The following is a 15,647-nucleotide window of genomic DNA, read 5'->3' on the forward strand; positions in this document are numbered from 1 at the left end:
ATAAATAAAATTTTGGATTTCTGTATGTATATTTTTTTGCCATTTTTATATAATCATGTGTGGAATTTGCTAATTAATTTATTATAATGGTTTTATAATTTTAGTTTTGATATATACATACATTATTTCTTATGATATTTAAGTTTTTTTATATATTTTTTTGGCTACTTGGGGTATGTTTTTTTTTTAAAGTACACACAGCTCATATTGCAAATTCTATTATTCACATATCACGCTTTTTTATTAATTCATAGATTAGCATGTAATTATTTGTTATTGACTTAACCATTATAATCATGTTTTTTTTTAAGGTTTCCCTTAATATGATTAATTATGTTCACATACATCACACTATATATATTTTTTTTATTAAGATATATCCACGTCTTACATGGAGAGCATTTGCGTTCCATTTGGAAGTTGCGCACTTCCGGTTTGTCATCACATGTTCTGTGAGACTTCCAGTCAGTGGCCATCTTGGTTAGATGCAATGTACGGCTTTTATTATGACCTTCATACTATTGCACTCCGTGTAGAACGCATTTACGTTCCATTGTTAAGAGGCGTGGCTTATAACTTGTGATCACATGTGTTTTGATGTTTCCTGTTGGTGGCCATTTTGCGTATGCACGGTGTGGGACCTAGGACGCCATGACTACACTATGATGTACTTTGTTAATATTCAGGTGATTCTATTAACTATTGATTATAATTAATTCTATTTGTATATATAAAGGACACACAGACATTCACCCCTGAGGAAGCCGGACTCTACTAGCGATACGCGTGGGGTGTTATTTGTGTGACTCAGATCCACCTTTATAGTCTGAGTCTCATATATTTATTTTTTTCTGGTATCATTTCATGTTATTTTGATGCCACATTATTACTCATTCATTGCGGATTCCTTGTTTGGATTTTGTATTTTTGGCTTGGACCATATACATCTTGTCCTTATATGTGGACTCTGGTGGATGCTGTGTTTGTGCTTGGTCTTATTTGTACCAGCACTTGATTCATTGTAAACAAATTTTAAATGATGTCTGTATGTCTATGTAGTCTAATAAAATTGTCTTATTGATTTGATATTTTGTGGATATGCACATTATTGCGGTTTTCTTGGACCATGTGGCCTTTTTGGGTACCTTATGTTCACCATAAGCAGCAAGTGAAATGGAAGCGTAATGGTCATCATTGCTTTTTAACTTGTTCTGAAAATAACAGGATGCCTTGATCCTTCATGTTACTAAGCTCCAATATTGGTCACAGTGGCGACTCTAGGAACAATATATAGGGGGGGCACAAAGATACCACAGTCAAAAATGGGGGGGCACAAACAAAATAAGTATATATCAATAAGATTACAAAATACGAGAGAATTGCGATATGCAGGGATACAGTTATAATAAAGCAATTTACTTACAAAAGAAGCTATTCAGTCGTCTGCAGTGCCGTCCTCTGCTTGCATCCACGTATTCTTTCCCCTTCTTTCTGTCTCTCGTCAGTGCACAGGCGCACTGTTATGGGGGATCTGTGGAAGACACACTGTTATGGGGGCATCTGTGGATGACACATTATGCCTCTCATTAGCCCTCATTATGCCTCTCATATCAGCCCTTATGCCTCATTAGCCCCCATATCAGCCCTTATGCCTCATTAGCCCCCATATCAGCCCTTATGCCTCATTAGCCTCCATATCAGCCCTTATGCCTCATTAGCCCCCATTATGCCTCTTATTAGCCCCATTATGCCTCTTATTAGCCCCATATGCCTCCTATTAGCCCCCATATGCCTCCTATTAGCCCCATATGCCTCCTATTAGCCCCCATATGCCTCCAATTAGCCCCATATGCCTCCAATTAACCCCCATATGCCTCCAATTAACCCCCATATGCCTCATATTAGCCCCATATGCCTCATATTAGCCCCCATATGCCTCCTATTAGCCCCCATATGCCTCCTATTAGCCCCCATATGCCTCCTATTAGCCCCCATATGCCTCCTATTAGCCCCATATGCCTCATATTAGCCCCATATGCCTCCTATTAGCCCCCATATGCCTCCAATTAGCCCCCATATGCCTCCAATTAGCCCCCATATGCCTCCAATTAGCCCCCATATGCCTCCAATTAGCCCCCATATGCCTCCAATTAGCCCCATTATGCCTCATATTAGCCCCCATATGCCTCATATTAGCCCCATGTGCCTCCTATTAGCCCCATGTGCCTCCTATTAGCCCCATATGCCTCCTATTAGCCCCAAATATGCCTCCAATTAGCCCCCAATTATGCCTCCAATTAGCCCCCAAATATGCCTCCAATTAGCCCCCATATGCCTCCAATTAGCCCCCATATGCCTCCAAATGCCCCCATATGCCTCCAATTAGCCCCCAAATATGCCTCCAATTAGCCCCCATATGCCTCCAAATGCCCCCATATGCTTCCTATTAGCCCCCATATGCCTCCAATTAGCCCCCAAATATGCCTCCAAATGCCCCATATGCCTCCAATTAGCCCCCATAATGCCCCCAGCAGCCACATTTTCTATAAAATAAAAAATAAAAACACTTACCTCTCCTGCTCCTGGACGGACGCCGCCTGCCATTTTCTCCTCAGTCGACTGTGCTCTAAACTGGCGCGCACAGCGTGAGGTCACAGAGCGACCTTACGCTGTGCGCAGCCCTGCACAGCCGACAGCCGAGGACCAGGAAGTGGTGAGTACAGAGCGTTCACCACTTCCTGGTCCTTCGGTACTAATGAGCGCTTCCATAATGGAAGCGCTCATTAGTATTCACTCTCGGGAATCAGCGGGGGGGCACCCGGGGGGGCAAGGGACAACATAGGGGGGGCAATTGCCCCCCCTCGCCCCCCTCTAGCGACGCCACTAATTGGTCATAGTCATGATTTATGTTCTAGGGTAAAGGTCAAGTGTTATTCCTAAAAGGAAGACAGTGCTGAAGTTAATTACACAGACATAGACTTCTCCTGCCAGCGACAGGCCATTGGAAAAAATATTCTTGGAAAGCTAAATATTATAGAGATGGAATGTGATGGAATCATCATTTTTGTAACACTGCAGTTACAGCTTAGAAAGAAGACAACGTTAATGTAACTTTAACCAGAACCATAACCATAGGCAAAAAAAACAAAAACTTAAAGGGGTTGTGCAGGATTAGAAAAAAAAAGGCTACCTTTTTCCAAAACAGCGCCACACCTGTCCACAGGTTTTGTGTGGTTTTGCAATTCAACTCTATTCACGTCAATGTAACTGAATTGCATAAATAAAGCATTAATGTTTTTCTAATCCTGAACAATAACTTTAACCTAAGAAGTTTCTGAAAATGAGATTCTTTATCTGAATTTATTTGAAGAATTCTCTCTGCAGGTCCGTAGAGGTAGACCGGTTGCTAAGGATACATAGGATTTGTCCGGCAGTGTATGCATAGCAATCAGCCTACTTTACACTACTTTGGGATGAATTGGCAAGGATGTTTGGTTTTATTCAATTCACATGTCTATCTTTTAGTTTCAAGATTTCAGTAAAAAAAATTAACCTTTAAATCCCTTAAACTTCAATGGTATAATGGTTGTGAATGATTTCAGGTGTTAAAAGTGCTAAAGGCGGAGCTGAATGGTTGTGCACGAAGGCCATATGGTTCCCTATTATGGAACTGTAGGGCCTCCTGTGTGCTGCTGTAAATGCTCTTTTGGATGCCATATGTATAGAGCATTCTCCAGTTTAAAAGGTTCTCTGGGCTATAGATATTGATGGCCTATCCTCAGGATAGGTCATCAATATCAGAAGCAGAAGGTTCCATAAACTCTGTAGTTTTGGGTGCCTGCGTACTGAAATTCAGCTCCCATTCACTTGAGAATAGGTCATCAGTACCTGTAGCCCAAAGAACCCCTTTGAATGCACAAAAAAGTTAAAATGATTCTTGTCTTAACTGTGATGATAACCAAGGTTTACAGTCACTTAACCGTTAATTTGTCATATTGGGTATTACCATAATAGTATAAGCAAAAAACATAGGATTTAGGCCAAATTACTGTTGTGCAAACTGTGGTAAATCATTTCCTATATGGATAAAATATGTTTAACTATGAATGATGTATCTTTTTTTTTTCAGCCGAGGATGACTACCCAAATGTCAGCTTAAATCCGTGTCCTACAAACGACAAGATCTGCATCCAAAAAGAACAGGCAAAAGCAAACCGGAACACAATGCACAGAATGAAAAAGCATTCTACGGGCGGCCAAAAGATAGTAAACAATCTACCTGTCCAAATGGTAAGAGAGGTATATGATGGTACTGGTTTCAACATACATGACCATAACTAAGCTTTGGCTTGTATAACTACATGAGAATGGTGGTATTGTCAGGTTCACTCACTTCAATGGAGCTTAAATACAGTACCAAAAACAACACATGGACAGATGTGGTGCTGTTTTAGAAAAAATCTGACTTGCTTCTTTAATACTAGACAACCCCTATAACCAAAGCATGTAGTGTGGGCTTCTCATTATCTTGGTGGTATTTACCTTTAATTGTTGTTCTTCCTAGGGTACATGCCACATGGCGTTGACTATAGCATTAGATAGGTTGACATCTCTAAGGACCAAGACACAGGAGGATTTTCTAAGTTACCCAATCCCAAATTGTGACCGGGATGGAAACTTCAACCCCAAGCAGGTATATTGATCACTTACCAATTCTCAATAATGATCATTAATAATTAAATGTTTTATCAAAGTTGTATCTGAATTATAGTACATCATAAAAAAAAAAAACTAAACAGGTTCAACGATAAATGTTTTCAGTTCCTCCATCTCGTACAGTGCTTTCTATGCTCTGTTTACCTGCTCGCTGTAGCATTTGCAGTGATGAGCAGGAAAATAGAGCAGAGAAGGCAGCGCTCGTATGAAAAAAAAAAAGCGGACAACCCCTTTAAAAACATACTTGGAAAATATTACATACATTGCTACAGAACATACAGGGTAATACAGACCCAGATATGTACCTCTTACATCCAGTGGCATCTCCTCTCTGATGTAGATATTCTCTTTCCTCTTCTTCTCCTGTTAGACCAGAACGTCATGGTCACTTCTTTCAGCCGTGCCTTGTCTCTGCAGAGTTTAACAAACAGGCATCTTACTTTCCTACTTCTCCATCATCCTCCCAGCTTCTCAACACCCCATCATGCCACACCCATTACTGTGTCCACTGTGCCCCCCAATACTATACTGCAGAAACAGTCCCCCTGAAAATACAGGTACAACACACCACACCAGTATAAAAATTAAAAAAAAACTACCTTTTAGATCAGACCTCCATATAAAACCCTAAATGAGACCCCCCCCATCTCAGACCAGACCCCTTTAGACCGCTATGTCAGACCCTGACCCTATAGCAGACCTCAGATAAGACCCCCATTAGAACTCCAGAGCCCCATATCAGACCTCAGACCAGACCTCCAGACTCCTATATCAGACCTCAGACCAGACCTCCAGAGCCCCATTACACCTCAGACCAGACCCCATTGGACCTCCAGTCTCCCACTAGACCTCCAGACCCCCATATCTGACCCCTATTAGACCTCCAGACCCCTATATCTGACCCCCATTAGACTTCCAGACCCTCAATCAGACCCCTATTAGACCTCAAGACCCCCAATCAAACCGCCATTAGACCTCCAGACCCCCAATCAGACCTCTCCAGACCCACAGCCAGACCTCTAGACCCTCATTAGACCTCCAGACCCCCAAACAGACCACTCCAGACCCACACTCAGACCTCTTCAGACTTCCAGTCAGACCTCCAGACCCCCAATAAGACCCCCATTAGATCTATAGACCCCCCAATCAGACCTCTCCAGACCCCCCATTAGACCTCCCCAGACCCCCAGTCAGATCTCCAGACCCCCAGTCAGACCTCCAGATCCCCCAGTCAGACCTCCAGACCCCCAGTCAGACCACTCCATACCCCCCATTAGACCACTCCAGACCCCCATTAGACCTACAGACCCCCAATAAGACCCCCATTAGACCTATAGACCCCCCAATAAGACCTCTCTAGACCCCCATTAGACCTCCCCAGACCCCAAGTCAGATCTCCAGACCCCCAGTCAGACCTCCAGACCCTCAGTCAGACCACTCCATACCCCCCATTAGACTACTCCAGACCCCCATTAGACCTCTAGACCCCTAATCAGACCTCTCCAGACCCCCAGTCAGACCACTCCAGACCCCCCTAGATCCCCAATTAGACCTCTATATCAGACCTCAGATCAGACTATAAAATAATAAAGTAACTTACCTCTCCTGCCGCCACTCTCCCTGTCCTGGCTCTCTTTACTTCCCAGGACCAGCGCTGCACAGTCACCTGACCTCCTGCAGCATTAGGCCACAGTGCACTCTGTACGTCCTGACACTGCAGGCAGCCAGGACGCAGCAGCGCGGGACCTGAGAAGAGCAAGCAGGAGGAGAGGTAAGTACAGCGCTCACATCGCTTCACTCCCCCGCCTCCTGCATACTAGTCAGCGCTTCTATTACGGAAGCACTCACTAGTATGCCCATTGCAAGATGCACTGCATCTTATAAAGAGAAAAGTACAGTCCCACTGGCTTAGGGGCCCAGTCGCAACTGCGACCACTTCGACCCCTATAGTTACACCAGTGCCAGTGGTTATGCCCACCAGTGAAATCCAGCAGCTGTGGCTGTGCTTACACACTATAGGAAAAAGCGGTGTTCTTTCTGGTGTCCAGGACCATGGCAGCGTGCATATGCATGATCCGCAGCTCCCATCCAAGCCACTACGTATCTGCGCTGCAGTGATGGCCATAACTCCTGGAAACGTGCAGTATATAGTGCGATGACAAAAGTTAATCAAAGGAGGCAATATGGACAATCATAACACATAAGTTTCTTGTATTAACTTTGCCTACCTGATAAATGCCATTTGCTGAAGTGAGACAACCCTGTAAATGCAACGCTAAAGCATCCCTACAGCCTCTTCATACTTAGAATCCGTAGGGGTCCCTGCATTCTGGAAATGATGAACTGTTTAAGACTTTAATGATGCAGTGAGGGGATTATTAACCATAGATAGTAAAGTAAATTACCATTTTTATTCAGATTTTTTTTAACACTCCATTAATTCCATGGCATCATAGTATTGTACATATGTAAAGGGTTTACATACATAAAACAATACAAAAATAAGTGAGACAAACATGAAGTAACTGGTACAGAGAAAATGGTACAAAGGGGAAGAGGACTCTACCCACTAGGGCTTACAATCTAAAAGAGGAGACAGTAGTTTTAGAAGCTGTTCATATGGTTGTTTAGGGCCAGCATAGTTGTTATAGGCTTTACTGAAGAGGTTGGTTTTCAGGTTGCTTTGGAAAGTTTGGATGGTGGGGTACTGGAGTAGCAAGCTCTAAGGTATGGGGAAGGCACGGCATTAATTTACAGCAAGGCCAACAATTGTTAGAGCCACTGGGATCTTTAATAATTGTCTCTAATTTGTTGTATTTTATTAGCACCTTTGGTCAAGCTAGGTTTGTTAACAATAGTTATAGAACCTCCTAGAGTAGATCTCAGCTGCTGTCTACTACTCCCATTCTAGGTGTTATGAATGCCCAGAGGCATAGAAGGAACAATCATGATGACCAACATGTTCATAATATTTAATTTCTAGTTTGATAAGCCAAATTTCATGCAAATCATCTCTTGGTTTGCATAAATTCCTATTTTGATTCCAACGGTCACAAATAGGACCTAAATATGGATCATGTTAAAGGACCGTTTTGGAAGTCATATAATTAAAAAGGGAATAAAAACAAATATATCTGTAACTTACATAGAATAAAGAGGTAAATGCATGATTTCTTTTTTTTTTACTGACTTGACTCTTGCCTGTTTCTCATAGTGCCATCCAGCTCTTGATGGACAACGTGGAAAATGTTGGTGTGTTGATCGGAGAACTGGGGTTGCACTGCCTGTGCCTTATGATCCTAATCATGATCCAGACTGTCAATTGACCTTAGAGCTCATCAGAAAATAGGGTCCATGGAGGCTTCTCCACTTGAAATCCATCTCCCCACACACTATTCTAATAAAGGAGATTTAGCAAGTGGGCACATGCAATCTTCTTAATGTTGAATCTAAAGAGACCACATCACTCATTCTTTGCCTGAGGAACCTTTTGAGGAACACAATCTAGATAAGCTGAAGTTAACTTAGGCAGAGAAATTGACATATTATTTGGGTGGGCTTTAGGGTATTCAGGGGTTCTGGAGAAAAGGCATTATATCGTTTTTTTAAACCTTAGGAGTCAAGAATTTGGGATAGCATTTAGTGCATTCAAGAAAATCAGCTGAAACAAAGTAGTTGGGTTTATTTTTTAGGAACTTTCGATGAGCCAATTGAAGTTGTGTAGAAGACGTGTGGAAATACAGAATGTGTAGCATGATGAGGTTTTGACTGCTTGTTCCTATATGATTAGTAGAATTTTGAAAGTGAAATTTACGCAGTTGGTATTTGATTGCGTAAAACATTTGCATCCCAAATCATTGGACATTTTAAGACTTTCTTAGCAACCAAGGGTGTCCCCAAAACAGCCTACTAATGCCTCTTTTTGTAACTCATCACAGACCACACCCCCTTTATAATTCAGCTAAAATGACAGCCTTGTATACATTGTCATTGATGGTGGCACTCTTCATCTAGAAAGGAAACAGGACAGAATCAGAAACCCCCACAGAAGCAGATTAGTCTGCATAAAGTGTCAGTATCATTACATTAATAAATGATGGTCCATCAGCAAGTAGGCTGGCTGAAATTGATAAATTCTATTATTTGTATATTTTTTAATACTCATAATTTAGAGTGCATATACGGTAGTGTAAACAAGGCATGGATCTCTCATCACTCTACGATGTCTTTACATGCCTTATCCTATGGATTATGCCCATTTGGTTAATGGTAATCCCGAAGTAGATTCCATAAATATTGTAATGTTCAGTAGTTGTGTAACATATGTACTGAGGTTTGTATTGTGATATAGGTAACATGGGCCCTTGCCAGTACTACCTTCATGCTAGTACGATCTTCTGCTTATGCTTTATAGAGAAAATTCCCTTTTTGAACAAATTTTCTCAATTAAAATCTACACAAAACTTGAATAATTTATCTGCACTAACTTATCTAACTTTGTAACTCTCACCTGAGCTCCCACAATGCACTGATCCTTAATAATAAGAATCCATGTATAGCTTTCTGTCTGAAAGGAGAGTGAAAACTATATCAATAAAAATCATTACCAGATAATTAAAATATTTGCCAAGATACTCAAAATATTATTCAGATTTGAACTGTAAAAATGTTGTATGTTGGATAAGAGTGGTGTTTCCCTTTCAGGAGTGTACCACTGATCATGACCACCATGACCAAGATTTGTTTTTACAGTACTGTAAAGTTTTAGACAGGTGTGCAAAACATGCTGCAAAGTAAGAACGCTTTCAAAAATAGAAGTGATAATAGTTTATTTTTATTAATTAACAAAATGCAAAGTGAATGGACAATAGAGAAATCTAAATACAGTTAATAGTGATGAGACGAGCCCCGTTGAGGCAGGTCACCATCGCGGCCTGCCATTGGCTGATCCCCCCGTCGCCGGATGTTTTGATCCAAGTGACGGGGAGATGCAGCAGTGGCCATGCAGGGATCCGGAGCAGGTAAGTATAATTCATGCAAGGGACCCGGGCATTGGGGGAGATATTTTAGATATTGGATAACCCCTTTAAGCAGAACTCTATTTTTGCTGCTTCATTCACACAGCTATCAAGTGAAAATTCTCCCTGTCTAGAGCAGCCACTAGGGGTAGAAGGACAGTTTTTCATAAACTCCCTCTTGTGGTGGCTACAGGTAGCCACATTTTTTTCATGAAAAGGGTTGTCCGAAGGAAGGTTGTCTTTGTGAAAGCATAGTCACCAACAGTCCCGGTAATGGGGCAAATCTAAGAATGGAGAGGTGTGATTTGTGCAAATTTAAGTGGTTGAGGGGTTGGAACTGGGGAGTGCCTTAAATGTCCTGGGATTTGTTGGCATCTGTGGTAAAAGCAGTTAAGATATTAAAATAATAAAAAAAAACCTCTAACAACCCATTTAAATTACATGTCTGTGTAAGGAGGTAATAAGCATAACACACAATGGATCTCCGATTACAATAAAGATATGTAAGCAAATAAATCTGCACAGAATTTTGGATCTACACTCCTCAACATAGAATTTGCAACAACAAAAAAGAAAAGTCGTCGAACTATGGCAAGCACAAGATCGACAGACATAATAATACTGTAATATGCAAATGCTAAAAAAAATGGAAAAATATTTAAAACAGCATGATTTATTCATGAGCACCACATGCAGAAATACACACACTTTGACATGGTATCAGTGACGTTATAATGGTTGTCCGAGGAATGTTCTGCCATGTCACGCAAATCATCAAGATTTACTGCTGGCAGCTCCCTTTATAATTGCCGTCCAATGACGTCCCAAGTGTGTTTGATGGGAAAAGTTTGGAGACGCTGAAGACCATGGTAACATGTTTAGCCACATCACTACTCAAAGTAGCATGAGTAACATATGGCCTAGCATTTCACTGTTGAAAAATGGCTCCTTGGACACTTTGAAGAAATGTCAATACCTTTTGTTCCACGACCAAATCAGAATAAACCTGAGATATTAGTGTACCTGAAATTAATTCTAGGGGCTTCTGGCTACCGTACATTATGCCATCACATGCCATATCACCAGGAGCAGGACTGGTGTGACGTTCGTTTGTGAAGGCCTCTTTATGGCATTGCCCATGTGGTCTCCAGACCAATCTCTGGCTATTACTGCATCCAAGACTAAAGCAGGGCCTCTATTCCAGACTCCATTGCCTTCTAGTCTTTGACAGCTTGAGGTCAATTGAACACCTGTAGCTGGATATCTGGCTCAATCAGAGGTTCACCCCTGTGGACATCTTGCTGTCATGCCAGTTGATTGCTTTTCTCCCAACCACTGGGACATAAAAAAGGTTGAACAGTGCTGACATCTCGATCTAGGCACATAGCTAACTGTCAGAGTGCTAAACCAAGGTCTCTCAGTTCAAGGATTCTTTATCTCTCAGTTTGCAACAAGTGGTGATAACTGGCATGCCGATGAACAGGAGGCATCACACAATCATCCCACACAATTTGATCAAATTTTTTAGACTTCATTTAAAATACTTTGCTCTTAATCTGATTTTATGCCTCTCCCACATGCCACAGATTGGAGCTAGGTGCTTAAAATTTAATAATCTGCAGATCTTAGCGACACATGCTACTTCCTCGATTTGTATAAACTTATGGCTTGTCCTTCTTGATGTTGCAATTTCAATGTTGAGGAGTGTATTTTGATAAAATGCTGTGTCAAGATGAATATTGAGCATGAAATTACATTACTGAAGATCACCACTGCAACCTTATACTTATTAATTCATGTTTTCAGACATCAAATTGTATAGCCTCCAACAAGATACATCCAACAGGATGTTCAAGTTCATGCTTGCACTCATCTTCTTTCCTCATGTATTGTATAAGGCACACATTATAAGCTTAGTGGGAGGGAGGGGTTATTTTTATATGCAGCAAATAGAGGAAGCAATGCAAATAGTGTCTGGAGTAGACTTAGTGTAATAAGATATTTTTTATAATCTTACCAGTGGGAGATGTGGGTCTGCAGAGTAGGCAGTAGGAATTGAATGGTGTTTAATTTTTTTTCAGGGAGGAGTGACTCTATATGACTGACTAGTGATTTCACAATAATTCCGTTCACCAGCCAACAATATGCACTGGGAGTGGTGAATGGACTATATGAGTTTGGGATTCTCTTTTCTTGGACCAATCAAATCTATTGTCTGTTGTATAATGGTGACTGGTGAACTTTTAATCAACACTGTAATCAGTCTACCAACTCACTCCTCCCTATTGCTTAGGAAAATAAAGTGCAAATGTAACTTAAAGAAAATATCCACTTTCTAATGCTATGTTGGTTATTTAGGTTTAAAATTCTGTGCTGATTCATTTCTTAATATATCTTGATAGTGATGAGAAGTTTTTCTGATCCTCATCATAGACATAGAGTTATAATATAAAATTCTGGCTTCCGGTAATCACCACTAGAGGGAGCCTAGTAGCTTAATGTATACAATTAGTCTTCACTAAACCTCCTTGCTCCCTCTAGTGGTGATTACATATAGTCAGGTGTTCAGCATTTAATTTCATGTGTATACAAAGGATATTTAGCTTTGTTTCATTAAAAAAGAGCCCCGACTTCTATAACACTATGTATAGCAATAAGGCTACCCTTTATGGCTAATATAGTCAAAGGTGGACATTAACTTTAAGTAATTTCTGTGTTTTGTTTTAATGTTCTGGTGGGTTTCTCTGAAATTGCAATGTTATTTCTGTGAAAAATCTTCCTATCACATGATCTACCAAGGTTAAAGTCTTCATGGTATACAGGATAATATACAACTGCCTTCTCAACCAACCAAAGTTGGAGACATTTGCAAGAAGAAGGGAAGCATCACGACAAGGGTTAATGTTGGCCTTTAAAATGATGTAGCATTTTTTACATATCTATTTGGTGTTAAATGTGAAACCAATAAACACACTGATGTTTCCATCACGTCTCTGTCCAGGTGACTTCCAAAATCATAATAGCTACTACAGTAAAATGTCTGTTTTGGGTACCTCTCTAACCTCCCTCAAAGAAAAAGTAACTACACACTTCAGTTTTTCTTTTTGTGGCACTGAGGAATGGAAACCATCTTGCTTCTTTTTGATGGTGGACTGAAGGTGAGCACCTCTGGCAATTGGGTCTCGTTGATTTCCAGGCCCTATATTTATGTCACATTCAGAAGCTCCAGAGGCTATGAAGATTTATACACTCGGTAGAAGCAGAATAGTAGGACATTTTTAAGGAAGACTATTTAGAAAGTTGCGTACTATATTTAGCAAGCAAATTAACTTTGAAAATAGGGCAAAGATGTCCATAAAATCTGTCCATTTTCTAGCATTTTTTAAGAAGAGGAATACTGACCAAAACTTCCACCTCTCAACAAAATGTCTTAAAGTATTCAACGATATATGTTGCACATATGCTGAAAGTATGGTCAATAATTCCAATGTGCGAAGGGTGCGGGCTGGGTGAAACTGGAAGTGCTTTTATTGACACATGTTCTGCAATGACAGCATGACCTTCAGTCAGGTAGGCAGAAGAACAACTGTGTATTCTGTCCATACATATTACTATACATATATCTATTTAATAACATTCTCATTCTCATACACTGGCGCCATGTGACACGTCAGTGTACTCCACTAACATTTGTGCAGTGTGTTATTTACTCACACAACATCACCAGCAGCCTTTGCTAATTACAGGGATATGAATTAAATAACTTTTGCCCTGTTTATTGCCCTAAATATGTGTTCTCTTACCTGCAATGACAGCATGACCTTCAGTCAGGTAGGCAGAAAAGAAACTGTGTACAAAAGGTCTGTCTTTTAGTTCCCCCTGCATTTAGCAGTGGTATATGATCTGTGCTGGTCATTCAGGCTTTAAACACTCTGCTGCCATCTACTGGTGATTTCATAGAAATGCTATGAGTTTCACTTTTCTATTGCCACAGCTATACTCCTAGATTGCTGAAGCTGGGAATATATGTATTCGTTTATTTTTTTATGGGGTACCTGATTTTGACATACCTTACATATACAGTACTGATATGGTCAGGGTCAGACAAATCGTGGCTGATATGATAACCTGCCAGGCATCTGATTTCTCATGCTTTCCACTTGTGAAACTCCCGGTGGAATAGACAAGGGGCCCACTCTGTCTCTCACGTACCAACATACACATGCAGCCAGTGCTAACCGATACAGAATGAAACTTACATGGACCTTGAACAGTCCATGTCAATATTCGCAGTAGATTTTAAATTTCAGAGCCTAGAAGAAGTTTACTAGTATACTGACTTTAGGGTAATTGATGTTTAAATGACCTTTTAAAAACAACTTTCATGCTCTGTAGGCCAAGTCAAATGTATCCTTTCTACAATGCCTACATATGCCAGCCACTGTCCCACACAGGTGCCACACTACTCACCCCTCTTCACATTAGTCGCCAGCTGGGATCTGCTCACCTTCTGCTACTCAGCAGCGGCGGTCCCTGCCACCATCATCTTTTGTGTTTCCTGCAGGTCGTGGCCTGTGCTGCATTGCCTCCAGGCATGTGCTCTCTCTCCAGCTCTTGAAGGGCCAACATGCATGTACCCTAGTTGCTTACAGTCAATGGCTGGTTACTTGGTGGAAGGTACCTGAGCTTTAAAGAGGACCTTTCGTGGATTTTATTAATTTAGATAAGTACCTGTACTTGTGGGGTACCCCCCGCTGATGCTGCCACCCTGCCTGTTTTATTAAAATAGCGCTCCTTCGACGCGCTGTGCCCCCCCCCCCGGTATTTCCCCCCCTCAGTATGCTAATACTGAGGATTGGAGCAATGGGAAGGAGACGCAGTCTTTCTCTGTGGGCATCTCCTTCTCCCCCCCTCCCTGGCTGTGACGCTATGACGCTCTCCGATGCATTTGGACAGCACTACAGCCAGGGGAGAAGGAGACGCCCACAGAGAAAGACTGCATCTCCTCCCCATTGCTCTGATGCTCAGCATTTGCATACTGAGCGGGAAAAATACCGGGAGGCACAGCGCAGCGTAGGAGCGCTTTTTTAACAAAACAGGCAAGGTGGCAGCAACAGCGGGGGGTACCCTGCAAGTACAGGTACTTATCTAAATTAATAAAATACGGTGAAAGGTCCTCTTTAAGGTATGCCAGTGTTCCTGCAAAGATGTGCTTATTTTGTTTTCTACAAAGGAAAAAATGTGGGGGGGGTTCAGTCAGCACAACCCTGTATGCAGGTGCACATTGCTATGGCGAAATACACATACAAACACAAAAACACAAATGCAATGGCACTCTGCAACCAGCACTCTGCCCTGCCTCTATGCTGGATGTTGAATGAGGCATTAGTGTACATTTTGGCTAAAGCATAATAAGCCACTCACCACGTCAAGGTTGCCTCTATGAGTGGTCCCTAACACTAGTTCCTACCTGTTATGGGCCATGACAGCCACACAAAGTCCAGGGAGCGCAGGTACAGCATGCACGCTAGGCACACTCTGCTTTTAACCCCGTCCGGTGCCATAACAGCTTCCATCGGATCCAGGGATGCAAGTACCAACATGCATGCTGAGCCCACTATATACTTCTCCTGGAGCCAAATGGCTACTGGTAGGCACTATAAAAGCAGACTCAGTTTTATACTGACTTTAAAACCAGCCTCCTTATTTTGTTTTCTGCCTGTGTACCATGCCTCTGCCTGTTCATCGACTCTGACTATAGCCTGACTATCATATTGTACCATTGCTGCCTGCTCTGACCTCAGACCAGTCTCAAGGATATGCAGAAACCCTGTTGCCCTAACCTCAGCCTGTTTCTGAATATGTATATTGTCTGATCCCTCAGTTCTTTGCCCTAGCATTTCTGACCCGTGA

At 41.6% G+C, this 15,647-nt stretch overlaps 1 protein-coding gene across 1 annotated transcript in view; it reads left to right on the forward strand.

Annotated features, from left to right (window-relative positions):
• Window positions 1–12,719, forward strand: part of IGFBP4 (insulin like growth factor binding protein 4) — an 83,346-nt gene extending 70,627 nt beyond the window's left edge. The window contains exons 2-4 of the mRNA XM_044297993.1: window positions 4,130–4,290; window positions 4,565–4,693; window positions 7,931–12,719. Coding sequence (XP_044153928.1) covers window positions 4,130–4,290; window positions 4,565–4,693; window positions 7,931–8,065 — 425 coding nt within the window. The 3' untranslated portion in view covers window positions 8,066–12,719. The remainder of the gene's footprint in view (window positions 1–4,129; window positions 4,291–4,564; window positions 4,694–7,930) is intronic.
• The last annotated feature ends 2,928 nt before the right edge of the window (window positions 12,720–15,647 follow it).

This window comes from Bufo gargarizans, chromosome 6, assembly GCF_014858855.1.
Source record: "Bufo gargarizans isolate SCDJY-AF-19 chromosome 6, ASM1485885v1, whole genome shotgun sequence".
Taxonomy (NCBI): domain Eukaryota; kingdom Metazoa; phylum Chordata; class Amphibia; order Anura; family Bufonidae; genus Bufo; species Bufo gargarizans.